At 39.2% G+C, this 22,096-nt stretch overlaps 1 protein-coding gene across 1 annotated transcript; it reads right to left on the bottom strand.

Annotated features, from left to right (window-relative positions):
- Positions 1-305: 305 nt before the first annotated feature.
- Positions 306-2,290, bottom strand: hoxb13a (homeobox B13a). The gene is made up of 2 exons (XM_072368809.1): positions 1,564-2,290; positions 306-592 (listed from the first exon to the last, which is right to left on the bottom strand). Exons 1-2 carry the CDS (start codon positions 2,288-2,290, stop codon positions 345-347), a joined length of 975 nt encoding a protein of 324 aa, XP_072224910.1. The 3' UTR covers positions 306-344.
- Positions 2,291-22,096: the final 19,806 nt, after the last annotated feature.

Raw genomic sequence — 22,096 nt, 5'->3', positions numbered from 1 at the left:
GGAGGACAATTGCGTATTGGGGCGAGACTACTGGGCATGGCCAGAACTAACAACACACACAATAAACAGACAGTTACATCAAAGCAGGCAGGTAAGTGCTGTATTTACAGGGTGCCTTTGAGAAGAAGATTCATCAGAGGGCTTTGGTTAATTTCTTTAGTCTTATTTTCCTTAATTCGTCTTTGTTTTCTCCCACTCGTGGCATTCACGTATAACCACACAGTCCCGTTCCGTCGGGTAGACCCAGTCCACTTTATTTTCACCTTTTCTGTCATTTATCACAATTCAGTTTAAGCTGTGATTTTACGAATACGTCAAGTTGTTTTAATAAATCGCCCGGCATGCTACGGCGAGCTGCTTTTCACTTTTGCCACGAACTTTTTCTCCTTCACTCTCCTGTTTTGGAACCAGATAGTTATCTGCCGCTCCGACAGGTTGGTCACGGCCGAGATTTTCCTCCTCTTGTCCTTAGTGATGAACTTGTTGGCTGCATATTCCTTCTCCAATTCTTTTAGCTGGACCTTGGTGTATGGTATTCGCTTCTTTCTGCCTCTGCGGAAAGGTGAGCCATCGTGCTGGTGCGCCACCACATCTGATAAAGAGAACAGGACAAGAAAAGTCGTCTGAGGGCGAGTCTGCACATCGGGACACTTTACAAACTCTACATTTCTCGAATTATATAGCACGTGCAGGCAAAGGCCTTGTTATATTTTTGTTACTTAAATAATGAAGAGGACAGAGACTATAGCTAGACCGTATTCTACATCCATCTAGCGGAGCACAACCTGACTTGCACATTTGTTTTTGCACGGAAGGAGACATGCAAACCTCATTGGGTTCTTACTTGATTTTGGTTTTGGTTAAGTTTCCTTTTTCGTTGCATCATAGTTGTGCTATGTGTGATAAATACATGTAAATAGACTTCTGGAAGTGGAGTGAACATACAGCTGCACCGGCCAATTTTTCACGATAACCCTTTTCAATACCTTAGTTATTATCATTGTTACTAATTCATTCTGTTGTTTTATTTACGTGTTGTAATATTGATATATGTATGTGTTCTAAGTATTACATTACTAAGTGGGTCACTACATTAGGCCAACATGAGATTTTCTTGATAAGCTTCCTTTGGGTTGATAGGACAAAACCATAACTAACAGATCTGGTTCTCTACAGTAACAGATGAGAGTAACTATAGATTTAATACTTTAGATTACATTGCGTCAGATACATCAGTCTCATAATGATGGAGGTTCAAACAGCTTTTCTTAAAACCCAGTAAAGTCAGGCGTAATTTGGCTGATTATATCAGCCACACGTTTAGGCTAAACATCACTTTGTCTTTTGCAGAGAGGAGCTCGAGACATCAAGCTTTAAATTCATGAGGACTGTATTTAATTACCAGGTCAAAATGAAAAATCATATTTGTTGAATTACAAGAAAGGTCTATAATTTCTTCCAAATTAAATTAATATGTCATCCTAAATAACAAAACAAAGTTCTGCTCAACGCCTCCACTTCACAACATTCGTTATGCTGAAAAATAAAAGCAGCAGCGACTACCGGCCAAAGCGGACTTCCAAAGGTGTCCGGCCTGTGCCTGGTCCTTGGAGCAGTACATTTGTCCCCCCCAGCCGTTGGTCAGAGCCCAAGACTGGTAGTTGTCCATGGGGAGCAGGGTGTCATGGCGTGGCTCCCCTGTACCTAGCGTTTGGACCACCGACACGTCCAGATAACTGGCCATTGACTGGTAAGGGCTGGCATAGCCGTGGTAAAAAGCGAACTCCTTGGCCCGGTGGTTCGGATATTCATCAGGACTCACCGTTGTGTCCATATACTGCGAGCTCAGGGCGGCTCCAGCCGCTTGGGTGCAAGATTTGAGAGAGCCCCGACTCATCCTACAAGGATAGTAACCGTTACCAAAGTAGCTGTATGGTAACGCGGATGCAGCCGATGAGCTTTGGTGCGGCATTGCGGCTGCCGGGCACGGTCCAGCTGCACATTGTTTCCCCGAAGATGCAGCAGTTTCAGTTGAGCCTGAAGTGGACACATCCACTGGGGAAAAGCCGGCTGAGGAGTGCACCAGGCCAGACGCTTGACCATTAAGAGCAGCAGCGGCCGCCGAATGCGCCATGATATTGCGGCACTGGTTCGCCGCAGTAGCCGCAGCGAAGTTTCCGCTGCCTACTAGTCCCTCCATGTTCTTGTTCAGATCGTCCAGGTTGTTGTCATACACGAACATTATAGTTTCCGCTGGCCAGCGAGGACTGAGAACCAGAGAGGACGTCATATGCGCGCCTTCTCCCGGTTTGGGCTCCTTCTGTTAAACGGTTGACTCAAACTCTGTCTGGTCTTGGCGCTAAGCTGCTACATTCGCTAAATGAGATTGACTGGTGCTCTTTTGTGCGATTTAGTTATTCTAAACTGACAGAACTCAGTTAATTTACTTGTATACGTCGCACATTCGCAACACAGGTGCGCAGCTTTAGTGCACCTTTCAATGACGGAGCGCACTCAGAGTCAAAGAGTCGAGGTAACGGGCTGTAACTTCGGTTACATCCCAGCCTCAGATTTGACGCAACAAGTTCCAGGGACCAAGGAAGGTGTGTCTATTGGATGAGAAATAAAGGTCACGTGTGTTACGGGGGTGGGGGGTTCTGTTTGGTATTGACTGTGTTGTCAGTATATCATTGTAATTATCAATAGATTCAAATGTACCAGAATCATTTCTATGCTTTGTCGAAAACGGTTAATCCAGTCTAAAAGTTTTTTCTTTAGTTTTCAGAATTAATTGTGACATTAGTCTGTGGCGCTTTCACACCATAACGACATTGTGAGACTGGATTAGGAAGAAAGGAATTGGGAGGTCTTGATAGTACTGACATCTGTCATTGCACTTAGACTCTACCTGCCCCCCCACCCCCCCCAAAAAAAAAAAAAAAAAAATAAATAAATAAATAAATAAATAAAATAAAATCAGGGAATATACAGAATCCAGAGCAAAACTCCACGGAGAATTTTTGACACAAAAAGATTTAACCACGTAGTCTGACTCCCATCATCTGTGCAAATCAATACTGAAACATTGCACAAGATTATCGAAATGATGCCAAAGTGAATTCGCTCCCACATTTGACGGCCGAGTGTCCCTTTTCCGTGATCATTTCGTTACATATATTTAGTTTTAAATTTGTGTTCGACAAGCTCTAAAACAGCTCATCGGACATTTTACGTCTTCTGATCCTTATCTTTATTATAACCTAAATATCTTTAAGGTGTTGGGGGTTTAAAGTGATTGTTTGTAGATACACCATAATATTATATATATATATATATATATATATATATATATATATATATATATATTTATATATATAAATACAATTATACAAAATTAATTAATTAATAATTAATACAAAATACAATTTATGCTTCTGAGGAGTAATAAAGATTATGATAAGCAGTGAACAACCGACATACTTAATGCAGCAACACACACTATTTATATATATATATATATATACATAGAATATTACAATTACTTGAAAAATCACCCGAAATAAAATAGAGCTCTTTTCTTAAAAATAAAATAGAATAAAACACAAATTGCTTCCAACCCCTAGTTTCGTTGTCCAGTTCTTGTTGTACACGTAAGTGTTCTTTGTGTTTTCTTGTGCTATTTCAGTCTCTTGTGTACACTACCCAGGTAGGTATAAGTGTAAGTGTATTTACTTAGCGGAAATCCGGAGGGTTCCAAGATGACTTCACTGTGAATCCCTGTAGCAACTGGCTAGTCTAACAGGAATCTTCAGGGCATCGTCCTCCTGGATGGTTCGCCAATTTTTATGTAGCACTTGTGGTAGAACTTGTGTTAAAAATACTCATCAGAACCTAGTTCTTAGTATCATAAACTGTATTTCTAACACAAGTTCTACCACAAGTGATATATATATATATATATATGTTATTTTCCAAATGTGAAAAAATGAATAAAATAATCTAATGGCCTTCTCTGGTTTGCAGTCTAAAAGCTCAATTTGCTATTTGCTCTATTTTCTATGAAAAGGATGACTTTTGAAAATAAAATACAATAAATCAAAATGTTTAGGCTTTCAGAACACTGGTTGAGTCATTCTTAAAAGATAATAGATAGATAGAAGCCGTGTTGTCCTGCCGTAGTTATAAATTCCTTATGTTAGGTGACTGTGTTGCGCTGAGATGCGTGTGTCTCAATTACCCGAATGTGATTACTCTGAAGACGAAGTTAAGGCTACTGCCTTAAAAACATACATACAATCAACCCAGACAGCCTGTCTATGTGCTGTAGTGTGGTCTGAGTGTCCTCTGAGGGTCACGAGTATATTTAATGCAGAAAAGGGGTGAAATTGGTGAGAGTGGTACCGACGAAACGCAGACGGATATAAATAGGTCAAGTTCAAGGCCGTCACATACCTGGCAGTATCCTTGGTGTGTGGTGCGGGACGGTGTCAGTCAAATTACATCAAAGAAAGGTTTGGAGTGGGACCAATTTTCAGCCCACAAGTTTCTTGTCCAAGATCTTGTTGATGTGGAGAAAATTAAATAGATAAAACGGTTAAACAGTTCTTAGTTTCCTAGAGTTCTTATTTTTAATACTATTTTTAAAAAATCACGCCAGTGAGACAGTGTTTTGTTTTGTTTCCTTTTCATTTCACATTAGAATGAAGGCCTCAAAGTTCTCCTGAACTGTAAGCGTATCCTTTTCTTCCCAAACTTGAGAAGCTTCTCTCACCTAAACACTTAAAGTTGTGACTGAATAAACTTTCGTCCGTCATTTCTTTTAAAAGAATTGAAGTGGCGGTGCAGCACATTAAATTTATATTTAAAAATAAATGCGTGCTTCAAATGCTTTAAGGACTTGTTTAATCTTTACATTTTAAATGACGATGTGAAGAAAATTCTGTAAAAGCTCAATAGGTTTTTCTTGGCAGTTGGCTAAGAATGTGCAATTTCATTTTGTTTGTCCCCTTGAAAATACGTTTCACTTGCAGTTGCGTCTCCCACCTTTTTGTTTTTGTACTTGAGCTTTTCATGCCCTCCTTGCATCTTTAGATTAATACAGTCCTTCCTTTTATTGTTTTTGTTCTGTTTTAAAGGATGAAGTAAAACAAATGTGATATCTCTATCACATTTGGGAGAGGAATTTCTTCAGCTTGCGAGTGTCATCTGGTTGCCAATCTAGAAACTGAAACGTGAACATGCCGTGCAGATTTAAGCATAATGATAGTCAAAGTGCAGTGATAGAAACAACACGCAACAGCAACACTACTTTTTAAAGTCCGCCGACTGACTTAGTTCAACACGGGATGGATCGCTCTAACAGCTTATCAGCTGTGGCTGAGAGTATATTATTTTGCAAAGAAGGTCGGCACTTCGAGCACAAGAGCATCTACAATTCGAACTGTCTTTGGGCAAGACACAGTATCCCACAGTGCCCCACAGTACCCCACACTGCCCCACAGTACCCCACAGTGCCCCACATTACCCCACACTGCCCCACAGTACCCCACAGTACCCCACAGTGCCCTACAGTACCCCTCAGTGCCCCACAGTACCCCACAGTGCCCCACAGTACCCCACAGTGCCCCACAGTGCCCCACATTACCCCACACTGCCCCACAGTACCCCACACTGCCCCACAGTACCCTACATTACCCCACAGTGCCCCACAGTACCTCACAGTGCCCCACATTACCCCACAGTGCCCCACAGTACCCCACAGTGCCCCACAGTACCCCACATTACCCCGCAGTACCCCACAGTGCCCCACAGTACCCCACAGTGCCCCACAGTACCCCACAGTACCCCACAGTGCCCCACAGTACCCCACAGTACCCCACAATACACCACAGTACCCTACAGTACCCCACAGTGCCCCACAGTACCCCATAGTGCCCCACAGTACCCACAGTACCCCACAGTGCCCCACAGTACCCCACAATACACCACAGTACCCTACAGTACCCCACAGTGCCCCACAGTACCCACAGTGCCCCACAATGCCAGCTATGTGTTAAAAGGTGAGAGATTTGCAGACAGACAGCTTTATGTTAAATGTAAGTGATTGTTCTGAGCATGATAATAACTCCATGGCATCTTATTCACAAATTTGCCTAAACACAAATCCTCCACCCTTTTCGTTACATATGTTTTGTTTTTTTTTGTATATATATTCGTGATTATTTTATATTGTCCTGTGAATGTCGCCAAATAGAACGTTTTGGCTACTGATAGTTCTGACTTTTTTAGATAAACATCAGGGCTAATTTGATGCAAATGAGACTGCCAGCATGCAAAAGCCATTAACACACATTAAACGCACAATATAACGATATAATCATTATAGAGAAGAGTTGACATATTGGTTAAGGGTCAAAAACACTGTCAGATGAATATATAAGTTTTCAAGGTTTTGTTATATAACGTGTGTCGCTTTGTATTTTGTGTGGACCAATGGAAGGTAGTTGTATATATATATATATATATATATATATATATGAAATATTTCGATACCATTTCAAGTTGTTTTATCTATCTATCTATCTATCTATCTATAGATATATGGTGGTGGGGTGGGGGTGGTTGGGGGGGGGGGGGTAAATGTATTTTAAACTACTGTAATGACTCTAGACTTAGATATTTGTCAGGTTCATCTGTTATGAACAAAGTGAAAGTGCTTAAGTGTACTGTTAAGTTTTCTTCATTTCATCATTTAAAGAGTGATACCTAATTTGAGCGTGACAAACATTTATTTTTGAAACTGAGAAACAATAATGTTTTTAGATAAGCTAATTTTGAGTTTAATGCTGGCTTCCTCCCACCATCCAAAACCTTGCATGTCAGGTTAATTGGTGGCTCTAAACTGACCATAGGAGTGTGTGTTTGTTTAATTTGTCTTTATGTGGCACTCTCACACGTCCCTGCCTTACCCCATGACAGCTGGGATAGGCTCAAGACATATCACCATAAACACAGTGAATTTCAGATGGATTTTCTTTTACTGGAAAAGCTGAACACTTTGTGAAAACTGGGTGGGCTTATAACTAAACCATTTCTGAACAATGTTTCTATAATGTAAGGAATTTGGACTTTGACAGTTAAAAGTATCATCAAACGACTCATGAAATCCAGAGACATCTAAATAAGCAAATGACAAGGCCAAAAAAAATGTCAAATGGATTACCATATTACAAACAAGCATTGTTCTGTGTGGACATCATTGCCTGGGTTAAGAAATGCTTCTGAAAACCACCAGTACTGCATTATTTGTTGCTGTATCCAAAAATGTAAACTTCACTCTTTAGCAGCATTGTTGTGGTATAAGCACAACATAACTTTTTATAGTGAATGCAAAATGTGAATGTTCTTCCCCTTCAACAGGAGTATCCAGGCAACCCAGGCCAGTCTGGAAGAGCACATTGAAGGTCAGAGATCAAATCAGGCTCCTGAGTAAAGACACAAGCATTCCATGATTCCATTCCACAGCATTCCTATCCCTACCAAGTGTACAAGGTACTGAAGATCCCAGTTGTGATGGCAAACACTCAACAAGTGACTGTGAGCTGTGGTCATTCAGTTGTGGGAGGAGAGAGCCTGAAAAGAGGGCTTAGGATATTGTTCACCACAGGCTTGATCTGAGAAACTTTTAAGGTTAGATGGATCCTCTTACTCTTGGGCAAAGGATGCTGTCCAGCAGCTAGAGTTCCAATTCTCTTAATCTCAAATGGTCTAATGTAAAGTTGTGAAAGTTTCTTAGAATCTGACTTTTGTGAATTTTTTTCAGTTTTCAAACCTGCTGACCTAAATGGTACGCAGTGGCTCAAAAATGATGATGACTCGTTTCTCTTCTGCAGAGCAGAGCAGAGCAGAGCAGAGTTGCTCTTGTCTTTCCTCTGATGTTTCCCAAAATATCTTTTTAGACACCCTACTAGAGGCAGCCTGTTGCAATAGCTCTGGATATTATTTTTCTTTCTACTTAATATTTTCTTCTTTTGTTTTACATCTGTTATGATGCATAATCATGCCAACAAGAAAATAATTTTTATCTGAGACCAGCAGCGGAGCTTTTCAAAGTACATACACGTCCCCCAACCTCCTTTGGGTCTTCTGCACCTGGTCATTGGCTGTCTTGCTGTCTGCCAGGATTAATTAATGTATCTCTTCTTCTTTTAATGTGTATATCTCTCTTGCAGGACAGTTTTATACACAGAAATTTCACTTTGACCCAGTAATTTCCAATATTCATGACAAGAAGTCAATTTTTAATGCAAAATGAAAATGTTTCATCCTTCTTCTTCTTTCTGGCAATGTTCAGTCTAACCCAGGCACCTCTCTGAAGAATATTAGTACCCCTGATGAACTCAGGGCCAGATCAAGCCTTGGTATCTTTCACCTAAATGCACGGACCCTGCTTCCTAAAATTGATACAGTTTGAATCTGGGTACAGACCACTGAACCTGATATTCTCATGTTGTCCAAAACTTGTTTGAGTAAATAAGTCTCATATCAGGATATTGTTATCAACAGTTACAATGTTTTCCGCTGTGATCGGCCCAGGAAAGGTGGAGGTGTAGCCATTTCTATAAAAAACAAGTTTCATGCGACTCTCCTCTCCTCTGTAGTCTATCTATTAGCAAACAGTTTGAATCTTTGGCATTAAAACTTGAATATCCACAGAGACAGTCCCTTGCAGTCATGGGCCTCGCTCAGCCTGCAGTAAACTCTAAGTTTTTAAAATAACTTTGTTGCAGGGTTAAGCTTTGGTGAGTTTGTCTTAGTGGGGGATCTAAACCTTGATTGGTTGTCATCAGCCTAAAATCCATCTGGGACTCATTGAATCTCAGCCAGTTGATAGACAGCCCAACTCTGCCTGACATTAGATATCCTTCTAGATCATCACTCCTTGATCTAATAATAACAAACAAATTCATTCTTGATGCAAACACTCAATCAATTTGGATAAAAGGGCAAAATAATCCCTTGTTTTACACTGAAATTGGAAACCTCCTTAAAGAAAGAGATCCTGCCTGGACCAAGGCACGAAAACCCAAATTAGAGGCTGATTGGATCATTTTCCTCCTCTGCAATAAGTGTACCTCCTTAATTAAGAAGGCTAAATAAGAATTTTATTTATCTGAAACCACCAAAAATCTAAATGATCCCAAGAAATGTTGGAATGTTGTAAGATCTGCTTCTGGTGAACTTTGGTCAAAGATTCTGTAAACTTGACTGATAAATGTGCTGTTTAACTATTTTAATGAACATTTCATCACAGCAGGGCACTTGTTTGATTCCTTTAACGGTAATTTTATAGACTCTGTTTTAAATAATGAGCCCGCTGTTGTAAACTGTCCCCGTATTGACTGTTCTTTTCATTTTGAACCTGTGTCTATTTCTGAGGTCAGTAGTGCGCTAAAAAAGTTGGAGTCCAAAAAATCAGCTGATCCTGATAGTTTGGACTAATTTTTTCTAAATCTGACTGCTGACTTAATTGCGGAGCCTTTAGCTTGTGTTTTTAATATAAGCCTCAGCACAAACAAACTTCCCAAAGTGTGGAAATCCGCATTTGTCCTTCCACTGCTAAAAGGATGCAAACCCAAAATCATGAATAATTACAGGCCTATCTCAAAATCATGGAAAAGTTGGTCTGGGACCAACTGAAGGAGTTTTTAGAATTAAACAACATTATTTTCAATCAGGTTTTAGAAAGCAGCACAGCACTGTTACTGCTGCCCCAAAAGTTTTAATGATGTGTTTGAGGCATTGGATTTGAATTTCTGCAGTCCACCTTTGATGCAGTGCAGATTCGTTTTAAATGCTGAAAAATCCAAAAATAATACTTTATTTTCAAAAACCCTCTGAGAACATTCCCTCAATCAGAACTGCCCAAGGTAAAGTTCTTTAACTGGTAACCAGTTACAAGTACCTGCAATTAATCATTGTTGGGGAGCTTTCTTTCAAAATTCATGTCAAACATTTGACAAATTAAGGGTGAAGCCTGGCTTCTATTACAGAAACAAGTCATGTTTCTCCCTCAGAGGTCTGAAGCTTCTGATATCCACTACTTTTTTGCCTGTGTTTGATTATGGTGATGTTGTGTATATGTGTGCTTCAACCAGCTGCCTACAGTCCTTGACTCCGGTTTACCACAGTGCTCTGAGATTTATCACTGGTTGTAGCCACCTCACCCACCTCTGTGAACTGAATGGTAAAGCTGGCATGCCTTCCTTGAATGAAAGGCGATATACACACTGGATGACTCTTGCTTACAAAGCTCTTATTGGCTTGGTTCCTACCTATTTATGCACTTTTCTTCAGAGAACTGAAAGCTGTTATGTTTTACAGTCAAACGACATTCTGCATTTGTCTGCTCCTTGTGTTCGAACTGAAACAGGAAAGAAAGCTTTCGGTTTCTCTGCCCCCTCTGCATGGAATGTATTCCAATCTGATTTGAAACTGTCAGAACTTGTTCCAATGAAAGCTTTCTGCTCTATTTAAAAAAAAAAGACAATGGAAATCCTTAGAACAGTGCCTGTGTTTTAAAATTTGAACTTTTAATTTGTTACTGGAACAATAACTTCTGTACTTTATTTGTCAAAAATCTTGCACTTCATATTTTTCATGTTTGTGTAGTTAATTGTTGTCTATCTGTCTTGTCCACCGTGGCGTTTGCTGCTGCCTTTCTTGGCCAGGTCACCCTTGTGAAAGAGGTCTTGATCTCAATGGATCTTTTATCGGATTAAATAAAGTTTTTTTTTTTTTTTAAAACAAAAACTATTGCCTGGAAATAAGACCCCAAATCCAGATGAGTGAATGAGGAAATATCTAGGATGTCAGAGCAAATTGGAGAGAAAGGAGGACAGAGCTTAAAGCCTTTCCTCCCTGGCAAATAAAATAGACAACCTTCGAGTCTTAACAAGGACACAGCAGGAATGAAGGACAATATTATTTATGTCACTGAGACTTGGCTGCAGGAATGACCAACACCTTTCAACCTGGCTTTCAGATACTATGGGACTATGAGACTACAGACAGAGAGGTAACAGTAAAAGTTGAGTAATTGTAGACCTTGTTTACAACAAATGGTCTAATCCTTAAATTGTCACTGAGCAGGAGTGTCTCTGCACCACAGGTGTTTAACTGTTGGCTATGAGTTTCTGTTCATATTGTCTACCAAGAGAGTCACTGTAAGAAAAAAAAACCTGTTAAAAAAACGGTCAATCACTGGCAGCTACGGCTGCCAAACAAAAAACTTAAAATTAAAGTAAAATACCGTAATTAAAAAAATGTGCAAAAACATTAAATTTACAGTAAACCTCATTAAATTAATTACATATACATACATATACATTTACCGTTATTTTGCAAATCTATCCCAAATAATTATGATCAATCACCTCATCAATAGTCGATCAACAGTACACACCATTATTGATTCTAAAACCATTTTATTTAATGTATTCAGATTTAAATTTACAACATCAACCAATTATTCACAAACAGTTCTTTAGAGACCCCCAGGAGAAACTGAAAAACTAAAAATGGTATTTCTCCATGTATGAGGTCAAGAGTTCACCTTTGAAATGGATAGAGAAAGCTACAAATAGTGCTGTTGAGCTGATGGGGTTGTGCTTTAGTGTTTTTTAGCTTTTATTTTTCACTTTCAGGGAAAGTTCAGTTATTTAAAACCTTGACCTTATTTCAAGCAAAACATATGTGTATTTACTCACCGATAACATTTTGGTGTAACTTGGAGTCCTTTGGACACTGTTTCGAGATCTGCATATATCCATATAACAGGAGTGAACCGGGCAAGGACTGCAGCCTCTAAATAAGGCATTATCCGCCAAGAAACCCCTTAATTTCACAAAGACTTTAAGACAAATTAATGAACGAAAGAGTACCATTGCCCTGTGAGTTCAGAGTTGCCGTGTTGTTGTTATAAGGGGCTTTCTACACCCGTTTACACACTGATGACAGGCTCTACCAGGGTGCAACCCTTGAGGGAGCCCTAATTATTTACACACACATTCACACGCTGATGCACAGCATCCATTGCAACTTGGAGTTAAGTGTCTTGCCCAAGGACACTTTGACAGGTGGACTGCAGTAGCCCAGAATTGAACTGCCAATGTCAGCAAATTCTGCATTTGGCCTTTTGCAAAAACAGCCAGGACAGAGACAGGACAGGTCGGGTTTATCAAATGTCTTTGTTCTACTAAGTTCTCAGCTGGATAAGGAACACCGGATGAGAGATAAGGATGGTAGCTGTGATAAGCACTCAGTGTCATTGACTCACTGATCAGGATTGTTTAATCGGGCAAATAGTATTATTTATATAAATACTTCTTAAACATTCATCTATTGCTTCCTTAAAAATGTTTTGTAGTATAGGCTATTTTTTTAACTAAAGTTTCCCTCCAGCAATCATCACCTCGCCTTGTTAAGGTTGTCTCTGGAATTAAAAGAATATCAGTGAATTTATGTATTACATAAACACCTACATAATTTTGATTCACTGAATCTTAAACTGCTCGTTTTATTAAGTAAAAATTAAACAAGGTCCTCCCTCTGTCCCACACACAGACACAGACACACACACATACATTGTGACCAGAAGTTAGGTTACATTATAACTTTTAAATTGATATTTTCAGAAGGCAGTAAGGCTGTTACCATTCACCAAAACCACCACAGTTATTACACAAGCAAGTACAATTACGTTAAAACAACATAACGTTATTACTGAGCTGAGCAACACGCGTCTGTAAGGTTAGAAACATAATGTTAATGGTATGACAAAGATTTGCTGCCTGTAAACAAAACAAGCAAACCATCCCGACTAAAAGCACACTCAGTATTAACTTTGTTTTTTACTGACACGAATCATGTTGAGCTTAACATACCACGTTAAGTTATCTGTAACATCAGTTAATTACTCAGCAGTTAGCTAACCTAACAGTCTGACAAAGTTACAGTTTATTTTGAACGTGAACTTAACCACTGCACTTGTTTTTAAATTTGTCAAATAGAAATAAAATGTAAACTCTTTCCCGATATCAGTTCAACAGAAAACATGAAACACCACAATGTGCTGATAGACTATAGGTCGGACTATGAAAACAGTACATATTTTTTGTTGTGGTGCACCAGTCCAGTTTATTGTCCAGTGTGACACCCAGGTACTTGTATGCAGGTACCATCTCCACATTCGTCCTATCGATGCAGACAGGAGAGGGCTGGGGTTGTTCCTCTTGAAGTTCACCACTATCTCCTTAGTCTTGGCCACGTTGAGCTGCAGGTGCCAGGTGTACGATAATTATCATATTTGTACTATAATTTTGCCCTGTGTACAATGTACGATCAATAATCCAAAAAAGGCCAAATATACGGTAATTTCACCATTCTGTTAATGTGTGGTTGTAATCAGCCTGTCGCAACTGTCTGTCGGATTTTTTTTGTGAACCGGACTGATGTGTTGGATCTGTCCAGAGAGAAATAAGCCTTCTGCAGCAGGTAGATGATTGCATCATCAACCCCAACATGGTATGCAAACTGCAGCGGGTCTTGTGATGGGCACACCAGCGTTCTGAGGTGTGTCATCCTCACGATAAACCATCATCAGATAAGATGTGAGGGCTATGGGTCTGTCTATAGTCCTCCAGTTACAGTGACCATACAGGATGTCTTCCACAGCACCAGTATAGTCACGGTTTATGTTCTGTTCCATGTCTTGGCTCGTTATTTCCTGTTTTATTTTGAAAAATCACTGACCTCCTCTCGTTTCAGGTATCTTGCCCTTCCTCCTGTGTCAAGCGTCTCATTGTCTTCCCTGATTCCCAAGTGTTTCCACCTGTTCCCCTTGGTCCCTCATGTGTTCAAATAGTCTGCGTTTCCCTTGTCTTGTGCCAGTCTGTTGTCTCCGTTCGAGCATCATTGCCAGCCTCTGTCTCAAGCCTTGATCCATAGATTCCACGAGCCTGCAGTGAGCGATCCTCCTGCAGTGCTATCTTGAGTTGTAATTTGTTCTTGTTCCAAGCCTTAGTTTATTTATTCTATACGGTGAGTTTCATAACCTTGTTTTTTCCTCCGTTTTCAGGGAGTGATTTTTGGTGCTACCTTTCATAGTCGCCTCCGTTAAAGGAGAGTTTTAGGTTAAACGTTAAGTTTCATAGTGCCTCGGTTTTGTTAAGAGTACATCTTTTGTTAAATCCGCCTCGTTAGGTCATTGTTTAATTGTTCATAGCTTTTCTGTTTTCCTCCCAGTTTGGGGAGATTGATGTTTAACTTTCATAGCTGCGCTCATCCTCCACGCCTTAGTTACTGAGGAGAGCGCTTGGTTTTTCACAGCCCGTTCCTTTGCTCTGCCTGGAGATCGCCCTGTCTCGCTGCGCTCTGTGTGCTTTGTTTGATAATAAAACTCTCTTGGAATCCAAAAGACCCTGCGTCTGTGTTCCGAGTCCCCTGGTAACTGAGAGTATCCTGACCTGGCTCAGGCTGAAGAGGTGCAGCAGGATGGCAAACAGCTGGCTGGCACTAGTCCTCGGTAACCTGGGTCTGATACATCAGGGCCAGCTGCTTTCTGGCCATTCAGTTTTAATGTATTTGTAGGCTGTTCTATTTAAATAAATATTAATGTAACACAATGAATGTGAATAACTTTTAATCTATACTGGAATTTAGTATTATCAGAATCTCTTTATTGGCCAAATGTACACTGTACACAGGAATTTGATCTGGTATAGCAGCATAAAAAAAAAAAAAGTTGTAGTTTTCACACATCATTAAATACATTATTAACCTAAGCATAACTTTTTATTGCGCAAATATAAGCATCATCAGAATTCATGTTTGGTTTTACCCACTAACAAGCAGCCCCTGCCCCCGATACACGCATTGCTGGCTACCATAAAGGTCACAGTCACTGAGCCACACAGAGAGTGCATGCCATCTGCAAAACCTACATGTTTTTTTTTCTGCCAAAACACTTTTTTTCCCACTGTGTTCAGTCTTTTATACGTCCAACAGAGGCGAACAAGATAAGAGTTAACCACAGTACATATACAAATTTAAAAGAGTATTGATGGTGGATTTATAAGGCTAGATTGCTAGCTAAGTAAATTAGCCTAGGGGCCATTCACATGTCTCTTAAAACGTGTGGAGGTCATGTCTATGGAAACCCGCCACTTAATTAAAATTATGAGATACTAAGTCAAAATGATGAGATAAAGTCATAATTATGAGACACTAAGTAATTTCTTTTTTTTTATCACGTGGCGGAAACTGGCTTCCATACATGTCTGCCCAGTCTTGCTCATACATTAGGTAGCTGACAGCGTGTGCATGCATGCTGTGGCTTGTCTGTTTGTGAGAGAGAAGAATAAAATGACATTAAAACTGTATTATTGACTGTATTCTTGGCAGTCATTGGCACCTTGCATGACAGCTAATGTCGTCAGTGTATGAATGTGTGTGAATGAGATACCTACTGTAAAAGAGCTTTGAGTGGTTGGAATAAATAAGGATATATAAGCTATATAAGGTGCAGTTGTTACAGCGAGCCACTCTCCAGAAACCTTCAAGGACAAAGAATTAGTCAACCGCAACTTTAAGTATGTCATATCTCACAACCTTGAGTTGAGGCTGTTAATGAGTGTGTGCACAGTGGATCTGTAGAGCTCTTTTCTAAAAGCTAAAACTGGAGAAACATGATCTCTCCTGTTAGTTCTCATCAGAACTCTGGCTGCAGCATTTTGGATCAGCTGGAGGCTTTTCAGAGAATATGTGGGACAGCCCAATAATAAGGAATTACAGTAGTCCCATCTTGAAGTAACAAATGCATGAACTAGTTTCTCTGCATCACCCTGAGACAGGATGTTCCTGATTTTAGCAATATTACGAAGGTGAAAGAAGGCAGTCCTAGAAACCAGTTTTATATGTGCGTCAAATGATAAATTCTGGTCAAAAATAACTCCAAGGTTCCTCACTGTAGAACTAGAAGCCAATGAAATACCATCTAGAGTAACTATATAACTAGACAATTTCTCCCTGAAGCGCTCAGGTCCAAAGAGAACAACTTCAGTTTTGTCTGAATTTAAAAGCAGACAGTTCCGAGTCATCCAGGTCTTTATGTCTTGAAGACAGGCTTGTAGTCTGACCAACCTATTGGTTTCATCTGGTTTCATAGATAAGTACAGCTGAGTATCATCAGCATAACAATGGAAATTTATGCCATGCTGTCTAATAATGTTACCTAATGGAAGCATGTATAAAGTAAAAAGAATTGGTCCAAGCACAGAACCCTGAGGAACTCCATGCCTTATTCCAATGTGTGAGGAAGATTCTTCATTTACAAGAACAAACTGGAATCTATCAGATAAATATGACTTAAACCAGCCTAATGTAGGCTGTTAGGCTTAGACTCCTGCCTGTCATTATTGGTGACAAAGTTGATCCTCATGACCCTGTGTGGCAACAAGTGATCACTCTGAAAGAACTTGTGGAACTATTGTGTGCACCCAAGATCACGACTGCCCAGGTGGCTTACCTCAACATTGTTGATGTTGAATATCTGGAAACAAGGAAAACAATGTTTCCCACTGATCACCTGAAACCCAAGCACCACTATCGTCTCCATTATGCATCATTGATCCTCAAACTGGGTCCCCTAATACGGCTGTGGACAATAAGATTTGAGAGTAAACATTCCTACTTCAAGAGGTGTGTGAGGAGGACGCAAAACTTTAAGAATATATGCCAGTCTCTCGCAAACCAGCACTAACTCCTCCAAACAACCCTCAGCTCAAGCTCCTTTTTTGCACCAGTGCTGAAATCAAAAAACGTTACACCATATCATGCTCACCTGTACAATGATGCAGATGCGTTGTTGTTGTTGTTGTTGTTGTCTAGTATGCGATCATTGTAAATATTTATCATTTTTTGAGCTACTTAACTCATTTGAATTTCCCCCACTGGGGATGAATAAAGTATTTTTCTTTTTCTATTTCTATTCGAGGGCTCTTTTGAGCTCATTGATCCCACTATCAGTCCACATCTTCACCTGTCTGGTTGTCTTGCCCCGTTTGAGGAGTGACTTGTAATTGGGGGTAAGAAGGATGGTATTGTGATCAGAGGAGCCAAGGGGAGGGAGTGCACTTTTGGGAAAAGCATACTATGGTGCAGATTTGATGTGTTTTTTTATTCTGGACTTCTATATTGTTAATTTTTCCGTCTGATTGTGAGGTGTTTTCATTTTTTAAATATATTTTATTGATTTAAGATATTTTAATGTATTTTCATATCAATTTGATTCCATTTAAATATATTGTGATATATATGAGATATTTTCTGGGAAGATGCATTGTCCAACAATTTGTTATCATGACAGGCCTAGGACTTAGAAATTAGAGAGACTGGCGTAGAAGCAATCACCTTAACCTTCCTTAAGTGGAACACTTTTGGAACATTGCTAAAATGGTTATACACTTCCTGGTATAAAACACCAGTTTTATGTAAAGGAAAGAAACAAGAATTTTAAAATAGTGATTTAATCAAAATCTAATTTCTTTCTTCTCTTTCCCTACAGATATGATGTCAGGTCTGGAAGACACCTTTTTTAGGGAACCCACCCACCAAGGATGTTTCCATGACAGCTTTTTGTTTAGTTTTAGTAGAGTTTATTTTATTGATGCTCCTTCATGTCCGCCAGTTTACGGCACACAGCTATTTCTTTTTGTTTGTTTTTTTTTTTTTTTTTTAGTGTTAGTTTTTTTATGTTTAGTTTAGTTTGAAAATAAACAGTGTTTGTTGCACCACTGTCATTTGTGTTATTCTGAATCTTGCCTTTTGTGAATACTTAGCAGTTCAAGTCCACACTAAATCACATAAAGAAAAAAGTTTCTACTGCACTGCTTTCTTGGTCCACAAAACTTTGATGTCTCTCTCTGTCTCTCCATCTCTGTCGGTCTGTCCCTCTTTCTCTCTTCAATGTAAAACCACATACAATTAATGAGATTTACCTTAAAATTACAGAAAAAAAACAAGGTACTACTTACAACTTAAGTTGTCCGTATGGAGATAAGGCTTTATATAACATGAAATAAGGCAATTATCATAATTTTACATACATTTGCACATCATTTAAGAGAACAAAAACTATAATTATTATGGTAATTCTTATGATAATTAAATGGGAAATAACTAGTTTGTCATTATTGGTATAACATAAAATAACAGGACAAGTACAGAAACAAGTCCGCCATCAGAGGCTAAGAGGAGATCATTGGTAACTTTCACCAGTGCTGTTTCTGTGCTATGATTCACTCTGAATCCTGACTGAAACTCTTCAAACAGATTATTTCTATGTAAATGATCACAAAGTTGAACTGCAACTACTTTTTTCAAGAACTTTAGACAAAAAAGGGAGATTGGATATAGGTTGATAATTAGCCAACACTTCTGAATCAAGAGTAGGTTTTTTAAGTAAAGGTTTAATTACAGCAACCTTAAAAGTCTGAGGTACATATCCTGTTGACAAAGACCAATTGATCAAATCCAATATGGAAGTGTCAATTAAGGGAAAACCTCCTTGAACAGTCTGGTTGGGATTGGGTCTAAAATACAAGTTGATGGTTTAGAAGAGACTATTGCTGTTGTTAGCTCAGAAAGATCAACTGGGCAGAACCCGTCTAAATACAAATCAGGTTCGAAAGATACTTCCAAAGCTGCTGCACTTGATGATACATCAGTGATAATAGTGGGAAGGATTCCATTAATCTTCTCTCTGATAGAAACTATTTTATTGATAAAGAATCTCATGAAATCATCACTGCTGAAAGGAATACACGACTCAACAGAGCTCGGACTCTTTGTCAGCCTGGCTACAGCGCTGAAAAGAAGCCTGGGATTATTCTTATTCTCTTCTATCAATAATGAATAATAAGCAGTTCTAGCTTTACGAAGTGCTTTCTTATACATTATTAAACTATCTTTCCAGACTAATTGAGACTCTTCTAAAGTAGAGGAACGCCACTGTCTCTCCAGCTTTCTTGCAGTCTGCTTTAACACACGCAGCTGTGAATTATACCAAGAAGCCAACCTCTTCTGACTGATTACCTTCCTTTTCAGAGGGGCAACATTGTCCAGTGTTGTACGCATTGAAGCTATAGTGCTGTCAACAAGAGAGTCAAGTTCTACTGGAGTAAAATTTAGGTAGCTGTCCTCTGTCATATCAGCACATGGCAGTGAAGAAAAGGATGATGAAATCAACTCTTTAAATCTGGTTACAGCATTCTCTGACACCTTCTGTATGTAAAATCCTTCTCAGAAGCCGTATAGTCAAGTAATGTAAATTCAAAAGTTATTAAAAAATGGTCAGACAAGACAGGGTTATGAGGGAACACTGTTAACTGTTCACTCTCAATGCCATAAGTCAGCACAAGGTCAAGGGTATGATTAAGGCAGTGAGTAGGTCTGTGAACACTTTGAGAAAATCCAATAGAGTCTAATATAGAATTAAAGTTAATATTTAGGCTGTCATTTTCAACATCTACATGAATATTAAAGTCACCCACTACAATGACTTTATCTGTACTCAGCACTAACTGGGATAAAAACTGAGAATTCAGACAGAAACTCAGAATAAGGGCCAGGTGGACGATACACAACAACAAACACAAGAGTTTTTTGTGATTTCCACTTTGGGAAAAACTGAGAATCAGAGATTCAAAAGAGCTAAACCTAATCTTGGGTCTAGGACTGATTAGTAACCCTGATCTGAAGATAGCTGCCACTCCTCCTCCTCCTCTGCCTGTGGTTCGAGGAATGTGAACATTTAAATAGTCAGAGGGAGTTGATTCATTAATGCTAACATGATCCTCCTGCTGCAGCCAGGTTTCTGTAAGACAAAATATATCAATATGATGATCACAAATCAAATCATTCACTAAGAGAGACTTCGAAAGGAGAGATCTAATATTCAGCAAACCACATTTAATAGTTTGATGTTTTTGTTCAGTTAAAGTTTTTGTTTTAAATTTTGTTTGCAGAAGAGTTTTTGCTCCTTTTGTGTTTATTGATTGGGGGGGTAGCATCAGGTGGGAAGCCGTAGAGAAGTGTGTAAGACTACATCAGAATGCGCTCTTATCTGGATACTTATGTTCTTGTGTGTTTGTGAAATTACTTTAGTTGCAGCCAAAGTACTGTTCCAATTAAAAGTACACAGACAAGAACACTCCAAATATCCAGATGTGCAGCGTGCTTGCTCTGCCTATATGGAGGAGACTCGCTGGGTATGGTGACTGCTGCGGTCCACCCCGGTTTACCCCCCCAACCTCATCTCAGCTAGTGGTTTTATCATTTGCCACTGCCAGCTACGTATTTGTTGTGAGTAAATATTATATATAAGGAGTTTGGGGCATATTTAGGAGGTGATTGTGGATTGCAGAACATAAATATGTAGTTTGTTTCCAACAAAACTGCAGAGAACAGAGTTAAATTGCTTACTTACCACACTATTGTGCAGCCAGTACCCAAACATTATTTTCTAAATAGGTCCACAAAAATAATCAAAATTGGTGACTTGTTAACCTGGTTCTAATGTGTCTCTTATGTAGAAGAATAACTAAAATCCTCTCATTCAGGCCAGACATTAATTTTTGACTGACTTGATTTAAAGTTTCTGGTGAATCAGCAATAATGTGATTATGGTAACAACCCTGAACTTTTAATGCACAAGTGAGACCTGTTTAACATGTAAAATATTACTGTTTTAGTATATATAGCATTTCAGAGTGTGTGGCCTGTGTTTCCAGGTCCTTTTGCATGACTTATTCTCTTTGTGGCCAATAGGAGGGAGCATTGTACCTCTGTCTGTAGCTCAGGTAATCTTCCTGGTTTATACACAGTACACAAGACACAATTTAAAAAGCTTTTCAGAGTAATCTGAATGACTTTTGCAATGTTGGTATAATGTATTTGTTATAAGATCACCAATATTCCAATTTCAATGATCTTCTACAAGACAAAAAATAGTTTTAAAAGCTGTGAATGTCTGCCCTTCTTATCTTATCTCCTTATCTCCAGGAGTCCGTTTCACAAAGCAGGTTTAGTAAAAACTCTGGGTTTGTTAACCTGAAATGATGGAAACTCTGAGTTTTCATAAAGGGAGGTAACTCAAACCAGAGAAAGAGGGGTAACTCTTGCCTGTTTCAGAAAGAACTTAAACTCTCTGTCAGTTACCATAGTAACAGACTCTATGAACCTAACCTGGTCGGGATCAGGTTTTCCACAGTAAACCTCGAGTTTCTCTCTGTCTCCGCCCTCTTTCAGCCACACACGCCATTTGATTTCCTCATTCATTCAGTCAGCAGGCGAGTTTTGGCGTAGCCCAGTTCTTCTAGTTGTAGAAGTCCATTAGGCACAGTCGGAGGTGACTTTTCACGGAATGTCCTTTTGACAATGATCCCATGGATGAAGGTGCAGCATTACTGCGCAGAGAATTAGATATTCATCGGGAGATGGTTATCCGACAGATGTTTTAGCATTTCCAGACAATTATCTTTTTATCTATCATTTACATACATAACCTAATCCATCCTTACATTTGCAACATTACCAGCCATAGCCATGATCTCACATCCCAGCAGATATTGTGTGTTGCACTGCGTTTCATTGCAAATGGAAGTTCTTTGTACAATGTCGGAGATGCAGAGCACTTGAGCAAGGAAACTGCATGCAGGGCGGTCAGAGACAGCATATGCAATAATTACTTTAGAGTTTAAGTCACCATCATCACCATCACCACAGCAGTCAAATAAAGAGATAATACAAATTTAATTTGGTCTTCTTTATTTCCAGCAATTACAAGAGCTAGTTCAGTGAATGTTCCAATAGTTAACATAATCAACATAATTCACCTGTGACCATGCACTCAACTCTAACTTATGTTTCAGTAAGTGCTTCCTCCTGCTGCTTACTGCTTTATTTGCTTTTAAATCATTCTACTTTATTACACTAATCTTGGATATAATTTTATTATTTTTCTTTTAAGTGTACATTT

The sequence above is a fragment of the Leuresthes tenuis genome, unplaced genomic scaffold (assembly GCF_036924035.1).
Source record: "Leuresthes tenuis unplaced genomic scaffold, fLeuTen1.0.hap1 SCAF_17, whole genome shotgun sequence".
NCBI classification, from domain to species: Eukaryota; Metazoa; Chordata; class Actinopteri; order Atheriniformes; family Atherinopsidae; genus Leuresthes; species Leuresthes tenuis.
Note: the sequence above shows the minus strand (reverse complement) of the source record. Positions and strands in the feature narration are given on the sequence as shown.

Bases quoted from the DNA above. Each gene is read 5' to 3' on its own strand.
- hoxb13a (XM_072368809.1), bottom strand. From the start codon at position 2,290: ATGACGTCCTCTCTGGTTCTCAGTCCTCGCTGGCCAGCGGAAACTATA. The intron at 593-1,563 runs GTAGTCGCTGCT...TCTCTTTATCAG, and splicing joins TTGGAAGTCCGCTTTGGCCG to ATGTGGTGGCGCACCAGCAC.